General features: G+C 38.8%; 1 protein-coding gene across 1 annotated transcript in view; it reads right to left on the bottom strand.

Annotated features, from left to right (window-relative positions):
* Positions 1–2,776: 2,776 nt before the first annotated feature.
* The window catches only part of parapinopsina (parapinopsin a), a 30,101-nt gene continuing 9,292 nt past the window's right edge, over positions 2,777–23,585 (bottom strand). Inside the window, exons 2-4 of the mRNA XM_077217697.1 lie at positions 8,482–8,810; positions 3,655–3,897; positions 2,777–2,929 (exon numbers count right to left, since the gene is read on the bottom strand). Coding sequence (XP_077073812.1) covers positions 2,777–2,929; positions 3,655–3,897; positions 8,482–8,810 — 725 coding nt within the window. The remainder of the gene's footprint in view (positions 2,930–3,654; positions 3,898–8,481; positions 8,811–23,585) is intronic.

Here is a 23,585-nt window from a genome sequence, read left to right on the forward strand (position 1 = left end):
CTTTGTGTGTGTGTGTGTGTGTGTGTGTGTGTGTGTGTGTGTGTGTGTGTGTGTGTGTGTGTGTGTGTCCTTGTGTGTGTGTTGGGGTATCATAGGGGTTGCTTAAACGTATTTGTTGCATGAATCTCGCTAATCCATCATATCTTGTTGAAGAAATTATTGCTTTAAACTGATAGCTGCTGTTTATTTGATTTAGCATTGCCCATTTGATTTATTTTCAACCATATAATGTTTGTATTATTAATATCTGTATTATTAAATTCATTCTGTAGCTGAATTCCATATTCATAAGTGTAGATTGATACAAATGTTGTTTTTTGAACTCACTGCCCTCTCTAAACCGAAAAGTCTTGTACTTTCTTTAACTCACTGACTGTTGAAGTGAAACCACATTCTGTAGTGAAACTAACATCTGTCTGTCAGTAACACACACACACACACACACACACACACACACACACACACACACACACACAGCGTTCCCCTGCTCACTTCACAAGCTGTTCTGGTTATAAAAAGAAAGAAAGAAGGATTAAAATGATAATAATACTCAAGTTTTGTACAGTAGGTTAAAGGTCAGGGATGTAACAATACTGTATGTGTATTGTGAAGTTATTAGTGTATTATTATGCATGTATGGGAGGCGCCCGCAGTGTTTCTCTCTGAGCTGAGTGAGTGAGTGGAGGGGGGGGCTCATTTGCATATTCATGGGACCGCGAATACTAAATGAGGAAAGGGTGTCGAGTTACATTCAAGATATTTTAAGGCTTGAAGTTTTTTTTTCAAGGAAAAAACGTTTAAATATGTCATTTTGGCGATGAAAGATGAGTTTTAAGGGAGAAAATGATCGACTACAGGGCGAGATCTCTCCCGCCCTTTTGCATTCACTTTAGACACGACTGGGATCCGATATCTGTAGATTAATCCCAACAAAATGATTTTGTTGGTGATCGCTTTATATGTGACATGGTTGACGCTTGGGTTTTAAATGGCCGTGTTATTAGAATTATTTCTATAATTCATGTCGGGTCTCACATGATTACAGCATGGATCAGATGTTTGCAGCGCAAAATATGACTGAACGGATATACAGGCCTTCCAGAAAATGATGGTGATTTTCATATAAGACATATTTAAGTGTTTTTTCCTTGCAAATTATTTCTTCATACCTTAAAGTATCTTGAATGTAACTCGACACCCTCTCCTCATTTAGTATGTGCGGTTCTATGAATATGCAAATGAGCCCCGCCTCCACTCACTCACACAGAGATCCACTCGTTGACGATCACACGTTGATCTGATTGGTTACAAGGTAGTTTGTGACGTCAGAAACACCAGCGATTTCAAAGCGTGTTTTTGAGACTGTCTTTGGTTCACTGCAGTTTTAAGCAGAAAATACTCAGCAATGCTGTCGACTTATGAATTTACACATGATTTGTCTTAAAGCATATTAAAAACACCACATAGACACATAAACTACATTAAACGCTGGATTTTCACCACAGGGAGACTTTAAGAAAATAAAGTTGTGTGGTAAAATTACATTTAGGCTATTTAAATGAATTAATGAGAGAGGCGGAGAGAGAGATTTATTAAGATTTACAAAACCTTCTTGGTAGTCACGATTCATAACTACACATTTAATTTAGAACTGTTCAGATTTACATTCATGTATTCAGGTTCAGGTCCGGCAGAGTTTGCAAGTTCTTCATGTACGGCCCACATGTACATCACTAATGTTGGAAACACATCTCCTTTGTGTCTGTGAAGCATCAGAAGTGTAGAAGTGTTGCTTCATCATCGTAGATGATTCCTAACATTAATCAGTCCATCATGGAAAGATGCTGCTAATGAGCAAGTCTCCATTTAATCAGCTAAATGCCCAGACTCTCACAAACAATGACATATGGTGGAAAAATTGCTCGGGAATATTATCTATAATATGATTACATGGAGTTTTAAGTGGATTAGCACATTCATTTAAAGGGGTGGTATAATGCCCTTTTCACAAGGTGTAAAATAAGTCTCTGATGTCCCAAGAGTGTGTGTGTGAAGTTTTAGCAGATAACCACAGATCATTTAAATATAACATGTTAAAATGGTCAAATTTTTGAGGGTGAGCAAAAATGCGCCATTTCTTGTGTGTGTCCCTTTAAATGCACAGGGGGCGGAGCTTCAAGAGCTTGTGTGTGGTGTGTGTGTGTGTGTGTGTGTGTGTGTGTGTGTGTGTGTGTGTTCGTGTGTGTGTGTGTTAGCAGCTCCGATTACCTCATGCAGACACGCACTAAAATGTCAGAAACTATTCTGCCTTTTAAAACCGGAATCGGACAAAGATGGAGAGACTCAAGAAGAAGTGACGACATGTAGAAGTAACTGGACGTTTCTGAATGGTTAGTTGATGAATTTATGTATCTGATGTGTAGTTATCTTCTAGTCATTGATTAGCATTTTCTGTTATGATAATCTATCGTGTTCCTGGGGGCGGGGCTTATGTCAATTTTAGGGTTTGTGATGTCACTAACCGGGAGGAATGTTGTGTAGTTCCTACCAGCTGTTTGTTGTAGTCCTTAGAAATTGAGTGTCGAATAGAAACTCTGAGTGTCGTAACGTTGCAGATGTTGTTTATGCTCAAACAGCAACATTACACACTAACTAAAGTTAGAAAAGTGAAATCAAAATCAACCACCCCTTTAACTATTCAAATGCAAAATACAACCAGTTTAAATAAACTCATGCCAGTACTTGGCAATTGCAGTGATGATATTCTGATGAGTTGTCAGTCCTGCGTTTGAGCGGATCCGGGCGAGACCTTGTTGCTCCTGCTGACGGATGATACTGTGGTCTCTCTCTCCGGTTCTCCCGGTTCTCCCGCTTCGCCGGCCCACGGGTTTCTGCCGCACAGGAGGAACGGCACGGCACGGTCCCGGAACTGAGACAGAGTTTCAGATCAAACATATCAGCTAAAAACTGAATTAAAATGCCATTATTATGCTACTTTAAAGGCTGCTAATGTTGTTCTGGCGTCTCCTACAATAGATTCACATTCATCCATGATCATAAACACTTTAATGTCCTCATAATCTCCACTGCAGCTTCAGGTCTTTTCTCTCAGTGTCTGAAACGCTTCCATCAAAGATTCAGTCTCGCTAAGCTCCGCCTTTCTGAGAGCTGCTTTGCTGTGATTGGTCAGAAAGCAAACGCTCATTATCATATCTGAATCTCAGCTCTCGTTCACAGTCATACGAACAGTAACGATGGCGTGAGTTTTACCGTATCAATCTCATATAATAATATTAATTAACAACATGCAGTTAGTGTTAGGAAAAGGATTTGGTTTAGGGTTAGTTGCATGTAATTATGCATAATTAGCTATGATAGTAAGTACATTCAACATTAAACTGACTTCAGCCGAAATGCATAATTTTCCTGTTATCTCTGTAAAGCTGCTTTGAAACAATCAGTAATGTATGAAGCGCTGTATAAACAAAGCTGACTTGACATGAAACACATGTAACAAGGATACATACATTCTTTTCATGTTTCACACAAAATATTTGATGTTGTTATTCATGAAACCCTGCAAAATGTTTAGTTTCAAGGAGAAGATGTTCAGCTCTATCTCTGAGCGCTCTGATGAGGAGTTCTCTGACTCACCTGTCTGTTCATGAATATGTAGATTATGGGGTTGAAGACCGTGCTGCTCTTGGCCAGGTACATGGGAACCGTGGCGATCAAGGGGTCGATGTGGAGGTCAGGGTCTACGATCACTGACAGAGCGAATGCGGCGTAGGGCAGCCAGGTGAGCAGAAACGCCATCACCATGACGACCACCATACAGGCCACCTGCGTCTCGGCCCGCGAGGTGCTGTCTCGCTCGGGCAGCTCCAGCCTGCGCACCTGCACAGGTACAAAACAGCCTGAGGAATCCTGTGATACAACACACATCCTGAGGAATCCTGGGATACAACACACATCCTGAGGAATCCTGGGATACAACACACAGCCTGAGGAATCCTGGGATACAACACACATCCTGAGGAATCCTGGGAATTAACACACAGCCTGAGAATCCTGGGATACAACACACAGCCTGAGGAATCCTGGGAATTAACACACAGCCTGAGAATCCTGGGATACAACACACAGCCTGAGGAATCCTGGGATACAACACACATCCTGAGGAATCCTGGGATACAACACACAGCCTGAGGAATCCTGGGAATTAACACACATCCTGAGGAATCCTGGGATACAACACACAACCTGAGGAATCCTGGGATACAACACACAGCCTGAGGAATCCTGGGAATTAACACACAGCCTGAGGAATCCTGGGAATTAACACACAGACTGAGGAATCCTGGGATACAACTAGGGATGCAACGATTACAGATTTTGTTAGTACGATTATTGTCTGAGAAATAATCACGATTTAACGATTATCACGATTATTATGCATCAATTAATGTCACAACACTATATGTATAATATCACATGAACACTCAACACTAGATTTTAATGTGTTATTTGCCACACCACAGTACAAAATTATAAAATGACAAACGATAATCAATTTCTTCCTTTGGAATTAAAGAGAAGTGCTTTGTAAACATCCAGCATTTTTCTTTTAAAAATAAAAAATTAAGTCAATGACTGCAGGGCTCTTTGATTGAAATAGATCACAAAATGATTAAGTGTTTAGTTTGTTCTAAATGTATTTTCAACCTGAGGTAGAAAACTTGATAACATGAAAACAATATCTTGTTAGTATTTGACTTAAAAACAAATAAAGGGATAATAAATCCCAATGAAAATAAGAATAAACCTTATTCAAAGTATTTGGCTCTATTGAATTAAATGCAAGCTAAATATTAACTATGTATTTCTTTTAAAAGAAAACAAATATAGTCCAAATGTTATCCGCTCCAATATGATTGTACTTATTTTAATACTCTTTTTTTTAATTATTAATCCAAATTTTAAATGTGCCTTTAGAAAATCATCTATTATAATCTCATTATTTTGGTTTGTTTGTTTGAAGTTTAAGTAAAAATTATAGAAAGAAACTGAGAACATCTCTCATGCAGTGTTATTAATAACTGAAATGCAGTTAATTGGTAGTCCTAGAAGTCTACACGGCCCTGATCTTATGTTAGTGTTTTACACCGGGCATATTAAAACTACAAAGCCTAACATTTACAGGAGAAAGCAATAGGATATTAAGTTAAATGTTCACTGACTGAAACTCTTGAGAGCACGTCACATTCTGTTTTCCACAGACTTGCGTAACCAAAACATTCCGCTGTTTTTTTGTTGTTGTTTTTTTACGTTGCACTGAAAGCTGAAAGTTGCACGCCACGTTCTCCTTTTTCCAAAGCGCTAGGGCGGTTGCGCTCCGTCCGGAGGCGTCTGTCGTTGCTGTGTTGGTTCTTGTCACTTGACCTAAGGTGCGCTTGCAGCATTATGAAAACTAGAGATGTTTTTATCTCGATGCGGCGCGCACGCGCTTGGAAAAAACGAGCGCGTCGCTTCCCTTATGAGCGCGCATGCCGCGCGCCTACATTTGAAATAACGAACTTGAGCGCGCAAAAGACGCGATCTGTGAACAGGCCCTTAAAGCGTTTTTTCGGTGGAAATAGAGCGTCGCTGCTAGTCCCTCTGCCATAGTGGTTGACGAGCACGGCATTAAGCTGGTGCACCGCTGGTGTAACCTTGTTTTCATTTGGTACAAAAGTTCCGTTCCGTGCAGAACACTCGGTGTAGCATAGTCTTTACGATTAATTAACCGTGACGTTTTAAAGCGCGGTTAATTGTGAAATCCGGTAATCGTTGCATCCCTAGATACAACACACCATGAGGAATCCTGGGATAAAACACAGCCTGAGCAATCCTGGGATACAACACACAGCCTGAGGAATCCTGGGATACAACACACAGCCTGAGGAATCCTGGGATACAACACACAGCCTGAGGAATCCTGGGATACAACACACAGCCTGAGGAATCCTGGGATACAACACACATCCTGAGGAATCCTGGGATACAACACACAACCTGAGGAATCCTGGGATACAACACACAGCCTGAGGAATCCTGGGATACAACACACAACCTGAGGAATCCTGGGATACAACACACAGCCTGAGAGATACAACACACAGCCTGAGGAATCCTGGGATACAACACACAGACTGAGGGATACAACACACAGACTGAGGGATACAACACACAGACTGAGGAATCTTGGGACACAACACACAGCCTGAGGAATCCTGGGACAAAACACACACAGCCTGAGGAATCCTGGGACACAACACACATCCTGAGGAATCCTGGGATACAACACACAGCCTGAGGAATCCTGGGATACAACACACATCCTGAGGAATCATGGGATACAACAAACACATCATGAGGAATCATGGGATACAACACACAGCCTGAGGGATACAACACACATCCTGAGGAATCCTGGGATACAACAAACACATCATGAGGAATCCTGGGATACAACACACAGCCTGAGGAATCCTGAGATACAACCACTGAGCAATCCTGGGATACAACCACTGAGGAATCCTGGGATACAAAACACAGCCTGAGGAATCCTGGGACAAAACACACACAGCGTGAGGAATCCTGTGATACAACACACAGCCTGAGGGACACAACACACATCCTGAGGAATCCTGGGATACAACACACACATCCTGAGGAATCCTGGGATACAACACACACATCCTGAGGAATCCTGTGATACAACACACATCCTGAGGAATCCTGGGATACAACACACACATCCTGAGGAATCCTGGGATACAACACACAGCCTGAGGGACACAACACACATCCTGAGGAATCCTGGGATACAACACACACATCCTGAGGAATCCTGTGATACAACAAACACAGCCTGAGGAATCCTGGGATACAACAAACACAGCCTGAGGAATCCTGTGATACAACACACATCCTGAGGAATCCTGGGATACAACACACATCCTGATGAAACCTGGGATACAACACACATCCTGGGATACAACACACATCCTGATGAATCCTGTGAATCTGCAGACGCTGAGAGGTTCAGCGGAGAGCTCTCATCAACAGAAACAGGTACAGGTGATAAACAATCAATACATTACGAGAAATGAGGCAAAACGGTGACGAGGAAGACAAACGCAACAGAGAAACTAAACATGACCATGACACAATACAGGGAACAGGACAAGCAAGAAAAGCCCACCACATTTCGTGGAACATGTGACATCATTTATGTTTCTTATCTTTCCCTCGGGTCATTTTAAGTTTTAAAAATTTAGTGTTCATCAGACGGATCCAAGACCCCAGGACTTTTGTCGCACTTGAACCACAAATACACACAAACACACAAAATTAATTGATTTTGTGGTAAAAAAAAAAAGTGACGAATCCTTCCTTCTCGGGTCAATCTGACTCCCTTCGGAATTAGTATAATGTGAGGAATGCTTTATTTTACAGTTGGCTTTAGAACCCAGCGGAACAGCTCATTTGCTCCATATAGAGATATAAGGCCATCAAGAGTCATGAAATATCATGTTATATTATTATTTTTCCACAAGAGGTCAAATACACCCAATGTAAGATATTTAGAGCTGAATTTAAAGGGTTATGCATGAAATTGTTATTTATGTTTAATTTAAGTTGAAAGAATGTAAGAAATGTGCTTAAATAACAATTTATTTATTATTGATCAAATATAGTAATTTAATGGTAAAATCTTAGGGCTTCGCGTCATTTTGACCCGTGAGGGAAAGATGTTACAAAGTGAGAGGGAAGGATGAAGGATAAAGTGCTGTAAACATCTATAAAACATACTACAATTTCTGATACAGACACATATGAAAACGACTTCCTCCCTAGACAGGAACATACTCAAAAGTGTATGAAACTCAAGTGTTTACGACGGCTGGTGCGCTCAAGGCACTTTCGTCTGAGTAAGATGGCGGCGTACATTCTCTTAATTAATTACACAAAAACACAGCAAGGTTCTTAAACTCTAGTTCTAGAAAATGAAGAACAAAGAAATGTGCATCAGGTGTGCTTTGCTTTTTAATGTTGTTTAATTAATTTATGAAGCCATTGCAAACTTTATCGTTACAAATTACATTGTTATATTATAATGCCATCATATTCTGTGCAGGCAGTTAGCTCACTCCGCTGTAAATAGAAAAGCCTGATAATATCGTTGATAAACCTGTAAGTATTGTGGTATTCCGCCATGTTTCTCACTGACTCGTAAAGATCGGAGCTTCCCACTCGTATTTACGACATTGTGGTGTCGTTCATGTGTTTTCAACTCGTAAATACGAACTCAACGAGATGACTTGAACGCACCGATAGTGTCGGCCCAGATCCAGTACACGTGGACTCAACGCCACCAGATGTGGGCCGGACCTGGGCCGACACTGGGCTTCTCATGAGCATAGAGCGGATCCGTACCCGTCGCAGGGTCAACAGGAGGCGAGTGTAGGACACAATGATGACAGAGAAAGGCAGAGCGAAGCAGAGGAGGAAGTAGCAGAGGATGTAGGAGACGTTGGCCCAGTTTCTGCTGTACCAGTCCGGGGCACAGCTGGTCTGAACGCCCTCCAGCTCGAACCCCCCCCACCCGAACAGAGGCGGTGTGTTCCAGAGGAACGACCAGAGCCAGGTCATCACCACCCCGGCCACCGCGTGCCTGGTGCTGAAGCTGAGCGAGCCCACGGGCCGGCACACCACCAGACAGCGCTCCAGCGAGATGATGGCCACCGAGCACAGGCCCGCGATACCTGCAGGGGGCAGAGCTTTATACAGCACGCTGATACAGGACATCAGGGAGACAAACTGCAGCAAAGTCTTTTACATTTAAAAACGATCATTTTGACTATTTCAGAACTATTTCATGGTCAAAAAAAATTTACTATTAAAAACGATCATTCTTACTATATCAGAACTATTTTATGGTAAAAAAAAGTATTTTACCGTTAAAAACTATCAATTTTACTATTTCAGAACTATTTCATGGTAAAAAAAAGTATTTTACCGTTAAAAACGATAATTTTTTACTATATCAGAACTATTTCATGGTAAAAAAAACTATTTTACCGTTAAAAAACAATAATTTTTACTATTTCAGAACTATTTCATGGTAAAAAAAAAACTATTTTACCGTTAAAAACGATAATTTTTACTATTTCAGAATTATTTCATGGTAAAAAAAAGTCTTTTACCGCTAAATACGATAATTTTTACTATATCAGAACTATTTCATGGTAAAAAAAAACTATTTTACCGTAAAAAAATGATAATTTTTACTATTTCAGAACTATTTCATGGTAAAAAAAAATATTTTACCGTTAAAAACGATTATTTTGTCTATTTCAGAACTATTTCATGGTAAAAAAAAAGTCTTTTACCGTTAAAAATGATAATTTTTACTATATCAGAATTATTTCATGGTAAAAAAAAATTTACTATTAAAAACGATCATTCTTACTATATCAGAACTATTTTATGGTAAAAAAAAGTATTTTACCGTTAAAAACTATCAATTTTACTATTTCAGAACTATTTCATGGTAAAAAAAAGTATTTTACCGTTAAAAACGATAATTTTTTACTATATCAGAACTATTTCATGGTAAAAAAAACTATTTTACCGTTAAAAAACAATAATTTTTACTATTTCAGAACTATTTCATGGTAAAAAAAAAAACTATTTTACCGTTAAAAACGATAATTTTTACTATTTCAGAATTATTTCATGGTAAAAAAAAGTCTTTTACCGCTAAATACGATAATTTTTACTATATCAGAACTATTTCATGGTAAAAAAAAACTATTTTACCGTAAAAAAATGATAATTTTTACTATTTCAGAACTATTTCATGGTAAAAAAAAATATTTTACCGTTAAAAACGATTATTTTGTCTATTTCAGAACTATTTCATGGTAAAAAAAAAGTCTTTTACCGTTAAAAATGATAATTTTTACTATATCAGAATTATTTCATGGTAAAAAAAAATTTACTATTAAAAACGATCATTCTTACTATATCAGAACTATTTTATGGTAAAAAAAAGTATTTTACCGTTAAAAACTATCAATTTTACTATTTCAGAACTATTTCATGGTAAAAAAAAGTATTTTACCGTTAAAAACGATAATTTTTTACTATATCAGAACTATTTCATGGTAAAAAAAACTATTTTACCATTAAAAAACAATAATTTTTACTATTTCAGAACTATTTCATGGTAAAAAAAAACTATTTTACCGTTAAAAACGATAATTTTTACTATTTCAGAACTATTTCATGGTAAAGAAAAAGTCTTTTACCGTTAAAAACAATATTTTTTACTATATCAGAACTATTTCATGGTAAAAAAAATATTTTAACGTTAAAAACGATCATTTTGACTATTTCAGAACTATTTCATGGTAAAAAAAAAATATTTTTTACCGTTAAAAACGATGATTTAGACTATTTCAGAACTATTTCATGGTAAAAAAAGTATTTTACCGTTAAAACGATAATTTTTACTATATCAGAATTATTTCATGGTAAAAAAAAATCTTTTACCGCTAAATACGATAATTTTTACTATATCAGAACTATTTCATGGTAAAAAAAAACTATTTTACCGTAAAAAAATGATAATTTTTACTATTTCAGAGCTATTTCATGGTAAAAAAAAATATTTTACCGTTAAAAACGATTATTTTGTCTATTTCAGAACTATTTCATGGTAAAAAAAAAGTCTTTTACCGTTAAAAAGGATAATTTTTACTATATCAGAATTATTTCATGGTAAAAAAAATTTTTACCGTTAAAAACGATCATTTTGACTATTTCAGAACTATTTCATGGTAAAAAAAAAGTATTTTACCATTAAAAACGATAATTTTTTACTATTTCAGAACTATTTCATGGTAAAAAAAAGTATTTTACCGTTAAAAACTTTAATTTTTACTATTTCAGAACTATTTCATGGTAAAAAAAAAACTATTTTACCGTTAAAAAATGATAATTTTTACTATTTCAGAACTATTTCATGGTAAAAAAACTATTTTACCATTAAAAACGATCATTTTTACTATTTCAGAACTATTTCATGGTAAAAAAAAACTAGTTTACCGTTAAAACCGATCATTTTTACTATATCATAACTATTTCATGGTTAAAAAAAACTATTTTACCGTTAAAACGATCATTTTTACTATTTCAGAACTATTTCATGGTAAAGAAAAAGTCTTTTACCATTAAAACGATAATTTTTACTATATCAGAATTATTTCATGGTAAAAAAAAAGTCTTACCGTAAAAAATGATCATTTTGACTATTTCAGAACTATTTCATGGTAAAAAAAAATATTTTACCGTTAAAAACGATTATTTTGTCTATTTCAGAACTATTTCATGGTAAAAAAAAGTCTTTTACCGTTAAAAATGATAATTTTTACTATATCAGAATTATTTCATGGTAAAAAAAAATTTACTATTAAAAACGATCATTCTTACTATATCAGAACTATTTTATGGTAAAAAAAAGTATTTTACCGTTAAAAACTATCAATTTTACTATTTCAGAACTATTTCATGGTAAAAAAAAGTATTTTACCGTTAAAAACGATAATTTTTTACTATATCAGAACTATTTCATGGTAAAAAAAACTATTTTACCGTTAAAAAACAATAATTTTTACTATTTCAGAACTATTTCATGGTAAAAAAAAAACTATTTTACCGTTAAAAACGATAATTTTTACTATTTCAGAATTATTTCATGGTAAAAAAAAGTCTTTTACCGCTAAATACGATAATTTTTACTATATCAGAACTATTTCATGGTAAAAAAAAACTATTTTACCGTAAAAAAATGATAATTTTTACTATTTCAGAACTATTTCATGGTAAAAAAAAATATTTTACCGTTAAAAACGATTATTTTGTCTATTTCAGAACTATTTCATGGTAAAAAAAAAGTCTTCTACCGTTAAAAATGATAATTTTTACTATATCAGAATTATTTCATGGTAAAAAAAAATTTACTATTAAAAACGATCATTCTTACTATATCAGAACTATTTTATGGTAAAAAAAAGTATTTTACCGTTAAAAACTATCAATTTTACTATTTCAGAACTATTTCATGGTAAAAAAAAGTATTTTACCGTTAAAAACGATAATTTTTTACTATATCAGAACTATTTCATGGTAAAAAAAACTATTTTACCGTTAAAAAACAATAATTTTTACTATTTCAGAACTATTTCATGGTAAAAAAAAAAACTATTTTACCGTTAAAAACGATAATTTTTACTATTTCAGAATTATTTCATGGTAAAAAAAAGTCTTTTACCGCTAAATACGATAATTTTTACTATATCAGAACTATTTCATGGTAAAAAAAAACTATTTTACCGTAAAAAAATGATAATTTTTACTATTTCAGAACTATTTCATGGTAAAAAAAAATATTTTACCGTTAAAAACGATTATTTTGTCTATTTCAGAACTATTTCATGGTAAAAAAAAAGTCTTTTACCGTTAAAAATGATAATTTTTACTATATCAGAATTATTTCATGGTAAAAAAAAATTTACTATTAAAAACGATCATTCTTACTATATCAGAACTATTTTATGGTAAAAAAAAGTATTTTACCGTTAAAAACTATCAATTTTACTATTTCAGAACTATTTCATGGTAAAAAAAAGTATTTTACCGTTAAAAACGATAATTTTTTACTATATCAGAACTATTTCATGGTAAAAAAAACTATTTTACCGTTAAAAAACAATAATTTTTACTATTTCAGAACTATTTCATGGTAAAAAAAAACTATTTTACCGTTAAAAACGATAATTTTTACTATTTCAGAACTATTTCATGGTAAAGAAAAAGTCTTTTACCGTTAAAAACAATATTTTTTACTATATCAGAACTATTTCATGGTAAAAAAAATATTTTAACGTTAAAAACGATCATTTTGACTATTTCAGAACTATTTCATGGTAAAAAAAAAATATTTTTTACCGTTAAAAACGATGATTTAGACTATTTCAGAACTATTTCATGGTAAAAAAAGTATTTTACCGTTAAAACGATAATTTTTACTATATCAGAATTATTTCATGGTAAAAAAAAATCTTTTACCGCTAAATACGATAATTTTTACTATATCAGAACTATTTCATGGTAAAAAAAAACTATTTTACCGTAAAAAAATGATAATTTTTACTATTTCAGAGCTATTTCATGGTAAAAAAAAATATTTTACCGTTAAAAACGATTATTTTGTCTATTTCAGAACTATTTCATGGTAAAAAAAAAGTCTTTTACCGTTAAAAAGGATAATTTTTACTATATCAGAATTATTTCATGGTAAAAAAAAATTTTACCGTTAAAAACGATCATTTTGACTATTTCAGAACTATTTCATGGTAAAAAAAAAGTATTTTACCATTAAAAACGATAATTTTTTACTATTTCAGAACTATTTCATGGTAAAAAAAAGTATTTTACCGTTAAAAACTTTAATTTTTACTATTTCAGAACTATTTCATGGTAAAAAAAAAAACTATTTTACCGTTAAAAAATGATAATTTTTACTATTTCAGAACTATTTCATGGTAAAAAAACTATTTTACCATTAAAAACGATCATTTTTACTATTTCAGAACTATTTCATGGTAAAAAAAAACTAGTTTACCGTTAAAACCGATCATTTTTACTATATCATAACTATTTCATGGTTAAAAAAAACTATTTTACCGTTAAAACGATCATTTTTACTATTTCAGAACTATTTCATGGTAAAGAAAAAGTCTTTTACCATTAAAACGATAATTTTTACTATATCAGAATTATTTCATGGTAAAAAAAAAGTCTTACCGTAAAAAATGATCATTTTGACTATTTCAGAACTATTTCATGGTAAAAAAAAGTATTTTACCGTTAAAAACTATCAATTTTACTATTTCAGAACTATTTCATGGTAAAAAAAAGTATTTTACCGTTAAAAACGATAATTTTTTACTATATCAGAACTATTTCATGGTAAAAAAAACTATTTTACCGTTAAAAAACGTCTCAGGTTACTACTGTAACCATAGTTCCCTGAGAAAGGGAACGAGACGATGCGTCACTTGACGCTTTGGGAACGCCCCCAGCGTGCATGCGTCTGAGCATCAATGTCAACTAGTCCAATGGAAAGAATGAGCGTCACGGGCGGGTGACGTCATGACCAGGAAGGGATAAAGGCTCACCCGGTGAAACGCGGCATTAGCTTCAAAAAGTCGAAGCAAGCCGATCACAGGGAAGCAGGAAGTATGGCAGGGTGACGCATCGTCTCGTTCCCTTTCTCAGGGAACTATGGTTACAGTAGTAACCTGAGACGTTCCCTTTCGAGGGAACTCGCGATGCGTCACTTGACGCTTTGGGAACGAGAATACCCAAAACGCCAGAATTCCAAGTACCTGAGTGTCAGTCTGTTGGAACTAAGCACTAAGCACCTGAGAACCTGGGGCAGCATCCAGGTCCAAACTGTAAAACCTGACGAATGTGAGCGGTGAGGACCAGCCTGCCGCATCACAAACGTCTTGGAGGGAAACCCCAAATAACAAGGCTTTAGAGGCCGCCATACCCCTCGTTGAGTGAGCTCTGACCACCAAGGGACACGGATGGTCAGAGTACTCGTATGCAAGTGAAATAGCCTCGACTATCCACTTGCTAACCGTCTGTTTAGAAGCAGGAAGACCCTTCTTAGGTGATCCAAAGCAAATAAATAACTGGTCGGACTTCCTCATAGAAGATGTCCGATGAACATAAGTATCCAGTGCTCGCACTGGACACAAGAGGTTCAGCCTTTCCTGGTCCGCAGATGTAAAAGGAGGAGGACAGAAAGCCTGCAGCACGATAGGCCTCGGAATCAAGGTCGGCACCTTAGGGACGTATCCCTGTTTTGGATATAAGAATGCCTTGACCATCCCCGGTGCAAACTCAAGGCAAGTGGGGGAAACCGAAAGGGCCTGAAGGTCTCCAACTCTCTTAAGGGACGAAATAGCTAGCAGAAAGATAGTCTTAAGGGTAAGAAATTTCTCTGAAACCGAATCTAAGGGCTCGAATGGAGCCCTAGACAGGCCTTCTAGTACTAATGCCAAATCCCAAGCTGGCACCCTAGTGCGAGTTGCAGGCCTCAGCCTCAGTGTGCCACGAAGGAAACGTGTAATCAGGGGGTCTCGACCCAACGATGTACCCCCAACCAGGGCGTGGTAAGCCGCAATGGCCGCCACGTAAACCTTAAGTGTGGAAGGACATAAACCTGACGTAAAGCGCTCCTGCAAGAACTCGAGTACTGTGTTCACAGAACAGTTAACCGGATCCCACTGATGTCGGTGACACCATACAGAAAAAACTTTCCCTTTCAGCGCATATAGTTTCCTAGTAGCTGGAGCTCTGGAGCTTAGGATGGTCTCAGCAGCCTCAGCTGAGAGACCACTCTCTATGAGTTGGGCCCCCTCAGAGGCCAAACCCACAGGTTCCAAATCTCTGGCCGAGGGTGAAATATTGTGCCCCCGGCCTGAGACAGAAGGTCTCTCCTGATCGGGATCTCCAAGGGAGGACCGTCTAAGAGATGGATCAGGTCCGCAAACCAGATCCGACTCGGCCAGCGTGGTGCTACAAGCAGTAGGCTTATTCCGTACTGGCGGACTCGTTCCAGAACTCCTGGGAGCAGAGCAACAGGGGGAAATGCGTACAGACGTAGCCTCGGCCACGTCTGCACCATAGCATCCAGCCCCAGGGGGGCTGGGTGAGTAAGGGAGAACCAAAGTGGACAGTGCGTCGTGTGCTGAGACGCAAACAGATCCACCTCTGCTTGGCCGTAAAACTCCCAAATTTTCTCCACCGCCTCGGGGTGGAGTCTCCAGTCCCCTGGCCTCAGCTCCTGCCTCGACAGGATGTCTGCCCCCACATTCTGGTCCCCAGGAATATACACTGCCCTCAGGGAGAGTACCTTCCCCAGAGACCACAGGAGGATCTGGTGCGCCAGTTTGCAGAGCGGACGCGACCGCAGACCCCCCTGACGGTTCAGATAAGAGACCACTGATGTGTTGTCTGTTCGTACAAGCACATGATGGCCCCTCAGGTCTGGGAGAAACTGTCTCAACGCATTGAAGACAGCCATCATCTCCAGGCAATTGATGTGCCACGAAAGATGATGACTTTTCCACAGACCCTGAACCGAGCGGCCTTCCATTACCGCTCCCCAGCCGGTGAGGGAAGCATCTGTCGAGATCGTAACACGATGGCAAAGAGCTCCCAATACCGGACCCTGGGTTAAGAACCAATGTTTCCTCCATATAATTAAGGCACGAAGGCACCGCCGCGTGACCTTGATCATACGAAGTGGGTTTCCCCTCGGGGAGAACCCTCTGGTCCTTAGCCACCACTGTAAAGGTCTCATGTACAGCAGGCCAAAAGGAATCACGTTGGACGCTGCCGCCAAGAGACCCAACAGTCTCTCGAACTGTTTCACAGTGCGTGACTGGCCTAGCTTTAGCTCTTTGGTGGCTGTCAGGATAGCAGCTACACGAACGGGCGATAGAGTGGCCCGCATCGTCACTGAATCCCATACCACACCAAGGAAAGTGGTTCTCTGTACTGGAGAAAGAACACTCTTCTTGGCGTTGAGCCTCAACCCCAACATCTGCATATGAGCGAGAACGACACCTCGGTGCCGAACCGCCGACTGCTCTGATTCCGCCAGAACCAGCCAGTCGTCGATGTAGTTCAGAATACGTATGCCCTGAAGCCTGAGAGGGGCTAGAGCTGCATCCACGCATTTCGTGAACGTGCGGGGTGATAAAGCTAGACCGAAAGGAAGAACCCGATATTGGTATTCTTTGCCCCCGAAAGAAAACCTTAGGAACTTCCTGTGCTGAGGGAGGATGGAGATATGGAAGTAGGCGTCCTTCAGATCTATCGTGACAAACCAGTCCTCGGATCTGATTTGAGTCGCAATCTGTTTGAGTGTCAGCATCTTGAACTTGAGTTTCTGTACTGAACGATTCAACAGACGAAGATCTAAAATGGGACGCAACCCCCCATCCTTTTTTGGAACAATGAAATAACGGCTGTAAAAACCCGACTCTCTGTCGGGTGAGTACACCTGTTCTATAGCTTCCTTTGCTAACAGGGCCTTTACCTCTTGCTCCATTACCAGAGCCTGCTCGGGATGCACCACTGTGGGCAGCACCCCGTTGTAACGAGGAGGACGAGAACCAAACTGGATTCTGTATCCTTTCTCTACAATCTGCAGGACCCAATGAGAAATATTCGGCAGAAGCTTCCACGCTGCCAGAAAATTTACTAAGGGAACCAGCCTCTCGAGGCTGGTCTCTGGTGTTATCGAGACAGCCAATTCCGGAGCCTGAAACATAATGGCAGGAACTACCTGAACTGGCCGCTCTAAGGCCCCCCTCAGAGGGCGCGAAACCGATGCTGTGCCGCAGCATAGCATCAGCGACTCGCTGGAGACCGCTGCGCCCTGAAGCACCGAGGGTGGCAGGGTTGGCAGAACGGTCTCGTGAGGACCCCGAAATGGAACGGGCACCGTAAAATGAGGTGTACACCGCTCCACTTCGGTCGGGGCTGTCCTCACAGGCCTGATGCGTGAACATCAGGACCTTTTTTTTTTTTGAACCGAAGTCTTCTTCGCCTGAAGAACGGTCCTCAGATCCGGCTTCGACTTAGAAGACTTCGGTTGAGAGGGTTGCGTCTGTCTCCAGTCTCTACGTGGAGGTGCACGAGACGCAACACTCTCTTTCTGATGCACACGATATGATGAGCTTGACGGCTGGGGCTGCTCACGCCCAGCAGCCCCAGGGGGCTGGACCCGGCGAGGGATAAACTTTTTAAAAACGTCCGCTTGTTTTTTTGACTCCTGAAATCTCTCGACGACCGCGTGGACTGCGTCGCCGAAGAGACCAGAAGGTTCAAGCGGAGCATCTAATAAAAAAGCTCGATCTTTTTCTTTGATTTCATACAGATTCAACCATAAATGTCTCTCAGTAGCTACCAAGGCTGCCATAGACCGCCCAATTGCTCTGGCGGTCTCCTTAGTAGCCCTGAGAGAAAGATCGGTAGCCCGACGAAGTTCACGAATCTCGTCATGACTGACTCCCTCACTACTATCCAGATCCCCCAGCAGGTCAGCTTGATAAGCCTGGAGCACTGCCATAGTATGCAGACATGCTCCAGCTTGACCTGCTGCCGTATAAGCTTTGCCCACTAACACCGAAGTGGCTTTAAGCGGTCTAGTGGGCAAAGCCGAGGCTTTCAGAGACGATGCGGGACCAGGGGAAAGATAACTGGCTAAATTCTCTTCCGCCTGGGGCATCGCCTCATAACCATACTCTTTCAGCCCTCTTATTCTCGAATAAGTGTTAACATGAGGGCTGAAAAGACGTGATGAGTATGGTTTATTCCACGATTTTGAAATCTCATTGTGTAAATCGGGAAAAAATGGAAGCCCTCGTGGTGGAGATAATGTGGTTGAAGATAAAAAGCGCTCATCTAATTTGCTTTTAGGACGAGCGCCCTTATTCTCAGATGGCCATTCAATATTTAACTTCTCTACAGCCCGCGACATAACATCCACCAGCTCATCATATGCTGGGGAAATAAATTGTGAATCCCTTTCCCCCATGTGTGTGCTTACACTCTCCACACTCATCACATCAACCTCCTCGGAGGAAGAGCAACAAAGTAGTGGAGGGCTCTCTCCCCGGGCGAAAGAAACCGCAGAGCGTGCTTCCGACACCGGGGAGAGAGCACTGGATCTCTCGGGTAAGGAAGGAGAAAGAGCCCTCGGACCCGTCTCCAACCCCTCCGAAAGATCCTTTTGCGATCCCCAGGAATGCATTCTCCGCGCCGCCTCAGCAGACGCGGGTCCTGATCCCTGTGGATCGCGAGCCTGCCCACTCACTTTATCAAAGAGTGACAGGCGAGAGCGGAGCATGCGAAGCGGTAACATCTCACAGTGCTGGCACTCAGCCCCCTCGAAGGCTGAGACCGCATGCTCCACTCCCAAACAAACGACACAAAGCTCGTGTGTGTCCCCACCCGTTAAATAACGCGGGCAGGGAGAAACACACTGTTTGTACACTTGCTTAGTTTCCATCCTTTTCCGCAACAGACAACAGTAAATAGACAGAGACAAAATGACACAGATCGCTTGCTGAGACACAGAAGCTAATGCCGCGTTTCACCGGGTGAGCCTTTATCCCTTCCTGGTCATGACGTCACCCGCCCGTGACGCTCATTCTTTCCATTGGACTAGTTGACATTGATGCTCAGACGCATGCACGCTGGGGGCGTTCCCAAAGCGTCAAGTGACGCATCGCGAGTTCCCTCGAAAGGGAACAATAATTTTTACTATTTCAGAACTATTTCATGGTAAAAAAAAAAACTATTTTACCGTTAAAAACGATAATTTTTACTATTTCAGAATTATTTCATGGTAAAAAAAAGTCTTTTACCGCTAAATACGATAATTTTTACTATATCAGAACTATTTCATGGTAAAAAAAAACTATTTTACCGTAAAAAAATGATAATTTTTACTATTTCAGAACTATTTCATGGTAAAAAAAAATATTTTACCGTTAAAAACGATTATTTTGTCTATTTCAGAACTATTTCATGGTAAAAAAAAAGTCTTTTACCGTTAAAAATGATAATTTTTACTATATCAGAATTATTTCATGGTAAAAAAAAATTTACTATTAAAAACGATCATTCTTACTATATCAGAACTATTTTATGGTAAAAAAAAGTATTTTACCGTTAAAAACTATCAATTTTACTATTTCAGAACTATTTCATGGTAAAAAAAAGTATTTTACCGTTAAAAACGATAATTTTTTACTATATCAGAACTATTTCATGGTAAAAAAAACTATTTTACCGTTAAAAAACAATAATTTTTACTATTTCAGAACTATTTCATGGTAAAAAAAAACTATTTTACCGTTAAAAACGATAATTTTTACTATTTCAGAACTATTTCATGGTAAAGAAAAAGTCTTTTACCGTTAAAAACAATATTTTTTACTATATCAGAACTATTTCATGGTAAAAAAAATATTTTAACGTTAAAAACGATCATTTTGACTATTTCAGAACTATTTCATGGTAAAAAAAAAATATTTTTTACCGTTAAAAACGATGATTTAGACTATTTCAGAACTATTTCATGGTAAAAAAAATATTTTAACGTTAAAAACGATCATTTTGACTATTTCAGAACTATTTCATGGTAAAAAAAAAATATTTTTTACCGTTAAAAACGATGATTTAGACTATTTCAGAACTATTTCATGGTAAAAAAAGTATTTTACCGTTAAAACGATAATTTTTACTATATCAGAATTATTTCATGGTAAAAAAAAATCTTTTACCGCTAAATACGATAATTTTTACTATATCAGAACTATTTCATGGTAAAAAAAAACTATTTTACCGTAAAAAAATGATAATTTTTACTATTTCAGAGCTATTTCATGGTAAAAAAAAATATTTTACCTTTAAAAACGATTATTTTGTCTATTTCAGAACTATTTCATGGTAAAAAAAAAGTCTTTTACCGTTAAAAAGGATAATTTTTACTATATCAGAATTATTTCATGGTAAAAAAAATTTTTACCGTTAAAAACGATCATTTTGACTATTTCAGAACTATTTCATGGTAAAAAAAAAGTATTTTACCATTAAAAACGATAATTTTTTACTATTTCAGAACTATTTCATGGTAAAAAAAAGTATTTTACCGTTAAAAACTTTAATTTTTACTATTTCAGAACTATTTCATGGTAAAAAAAAAACTATTTTACCGTTAAAAAATGATAATTTTTACTATTTCAGAACTATTTCATGGTAAAAAAACTATTTTACCATTAAAAACGATCATTTTTACTATTTCAGAACTATTTCATGGTAAAAAAAAACTAGTTTACCGTTAAAACCGATCATTTTTACTATATCATAACTATTTCATGGTTAAAAAAAACTATTTTACCGTTAAAAAATGATAATTTTTACTATTTCAGAACTATTTCATGGTAAAGAAAAAGTCTTTTACCATTAAAACGATAATTTTTACTATATCAGAATTATTTCATGGTAAAAAAAAGTCTTACCGTAAAAAATGATCATTTTGACTATTTCAGAACTATTTCATGGTAAAAAAAATATTTTACCGTTAAAAACGATGATTTAGACTATTTCAGAACTATTTCATGTTAAAAAAGTATTTCACTGTTAAAACGATAATTTTTACTATATCAGAATTATTTCAAGGTAAAAAGAGTATTTTACCGCTAAAAACGATAATTTTTACTATATCAGAATTATTTCATGGTAAAAAAACGTCTCAGGTTACGTATGTAAACCTGGTTCCCTGATAGGGAACGAGACGCTGCGTTTGAGACGCGGTGGGAACGCTCTGCGTGATTACGTCGTGAAGCACGTGTAAAATCAGTCCAATGGAAGCCCGCTACGACATAGGTGACGTCATAGACCAGGAAACTATAAAGCAACCCTGAAATCAGACCGCGACAGCTTCTGAAAAACCTGAAGCAAGTCGATCAGGGCATGCAGGAAGTATGGCAGGCAAACGCAGCGTCTCGTTCCCTATCAGGGAACCAGGGTTACATACGTAACCTGAGACGTTCCCTTTCAAGGGAACTCGAGCTGCGTTTGAGACGCGGTGGGAACCCTATACCCACTACGCCATAGTGACAAATGCCCGTTCTGTGTGAGGTCCTGCGCACACTAAGAAGCAAGCAACCTCGCCCCAGGAGTGGAGAGGTCAAGGTCATAAAACCTGACAAATGTATGCGGAGAGGACCATCCTGCCGCATTACACACGTCAAGAAGGGAAACTCCCGAAATTAAGGCCATAGAGGCCGCCATACTCCGAGTAGAATGGGCCCGCACAGCCATAGGTGAAGGCTGTCCGGCCGCTTCATAAGCCAATGAAATAGCCTCGACTATCCATTTACTCATAACCTGCTTAGATGCAGGGCATCCTCTCTTGAGTGACCCAAAACAAACAAATAGTTGCTCAGATTTACGCCACAGGGCAGCTCTGTGAACGTAGGCATCTAAAGCCCAGACTGGACATAACAGGTCAAGCTGTTCCTGGTCAGGGGTATTAAAGGGTGGAGGATAGAAGGCCTGCAGCACTATTGGGCCCCCAACATTCAGTGGGACCTTAGGAATATAACCCGGCCTGTGGTAGAGAAATGCCTTCACCATACCAGGTGCAAATTCCAGACATGAAGGAGCAACCGACAAAGCATGTAAATCACCAATTCTCTTGATAGATGAGATAGCAAGGAGAAATAAAGTCCTTAGAGTGAGGAACTTTTCAGAAACCTCCTCGATGGGCTCGAAGGGAGCTAAAGCCAGACCCTCGAGTACAATGGCCAAGTCCCAAGCCGGTGCTCTAACGTGCAGTGCAGGTCTCAACCTCAATGTACCACGGAGAAAGCGAGTAATTAGAGGGTTTCTCCCAATAGAAGTACCCACCAGAGGGGTGTGGTAGGCAGATATAGCCGCCACGTAAACCTTTAGGGTGGAAGGAGATAACCTGGCCGAGAAACGGTCTTGCAGAAAATCAAGAACTGAACCAACAGGGCAGTTCACAGGATCTAACTGATTTTCAACACACCACGTGGTGAAAAGTTTCCATTTTAGCGCATACAGCCTTCTCGTGGAAGGAGCTCTGGATTGAAGAATGGTTTCTACAACATCGGTCGAAAGACCTGTCTCCCTGAGCCTGGCCCCCTCAGAGGCCAGGCCCACAGTTTCCACAACTCCGGCCGAGGGTGAAATATCATGCCCCCGGCCTGAGACAGGAGGTCCACCCTGATTGGGATCTCCAAGGGGGAGCCGTCCAGAAGAGACACCAAGTCCGAGAACCAAACTCGGGTCGGCCAATAAGGGGCTACTAGAAGCAGACGAGCCCCTTCTCGGCGAACCCTCTCCAGAACCCCCGGAAGCAAAGATATCGGGGGAAAGAGGTACAGGTGCAGCCTCGGCCACACCTGCACCATAGCATCCAGACCGAGAGGAGCTGGGTGCGTTAGAGAGAACCACATGGGACAATGGGTTGAATCTGATGATGCGAAAAGGTCTACCTGAGCACGACCGAACTTTTCCCACAGGAACTCCACCACTTCTGGGTGAAGTCTCCACTCCCCGGGCCTCACCCCCTGTCTCGACAGAATATCTGCTCCCACATTCTGACGCCCCGGAATATATACCGCCTTGAGCGACAGTAACTTCCCCTGGGCCCATAGGAGGATGTGATGGGCCAATTTGCAAAGGTGACGTGACCTCAGACCCCCCTGATGGTTTATATAGGAGACCACCGAAGTGTTGTCTGTGCGGACCAACACGTGATGGCCTCTCAGGTCTGGCAGGAAATATTTGAGTGCTATAAATACCGCCATCAACTCTAAACAATTTATGTGCCAGGAACATTGATGGTCCTG

This window comes from Siphateles boraxobius, unplaced genomic scaffold (genome assembly GCF_051911475.1).
Source record: "Siphateles boraxobius isolate OS27281-9 unplaced genomic scaffold, OSU_SipBor_1 75, whole genome shotgun sequence".
Classification (NCBI taxonomy): domain Eukaryota; kingdom Metazoa; phylum Chordata; class Actinopteri; order Cypriniformes; family Leuciscidae; genus Siphateles; species Siphateles boraxobius.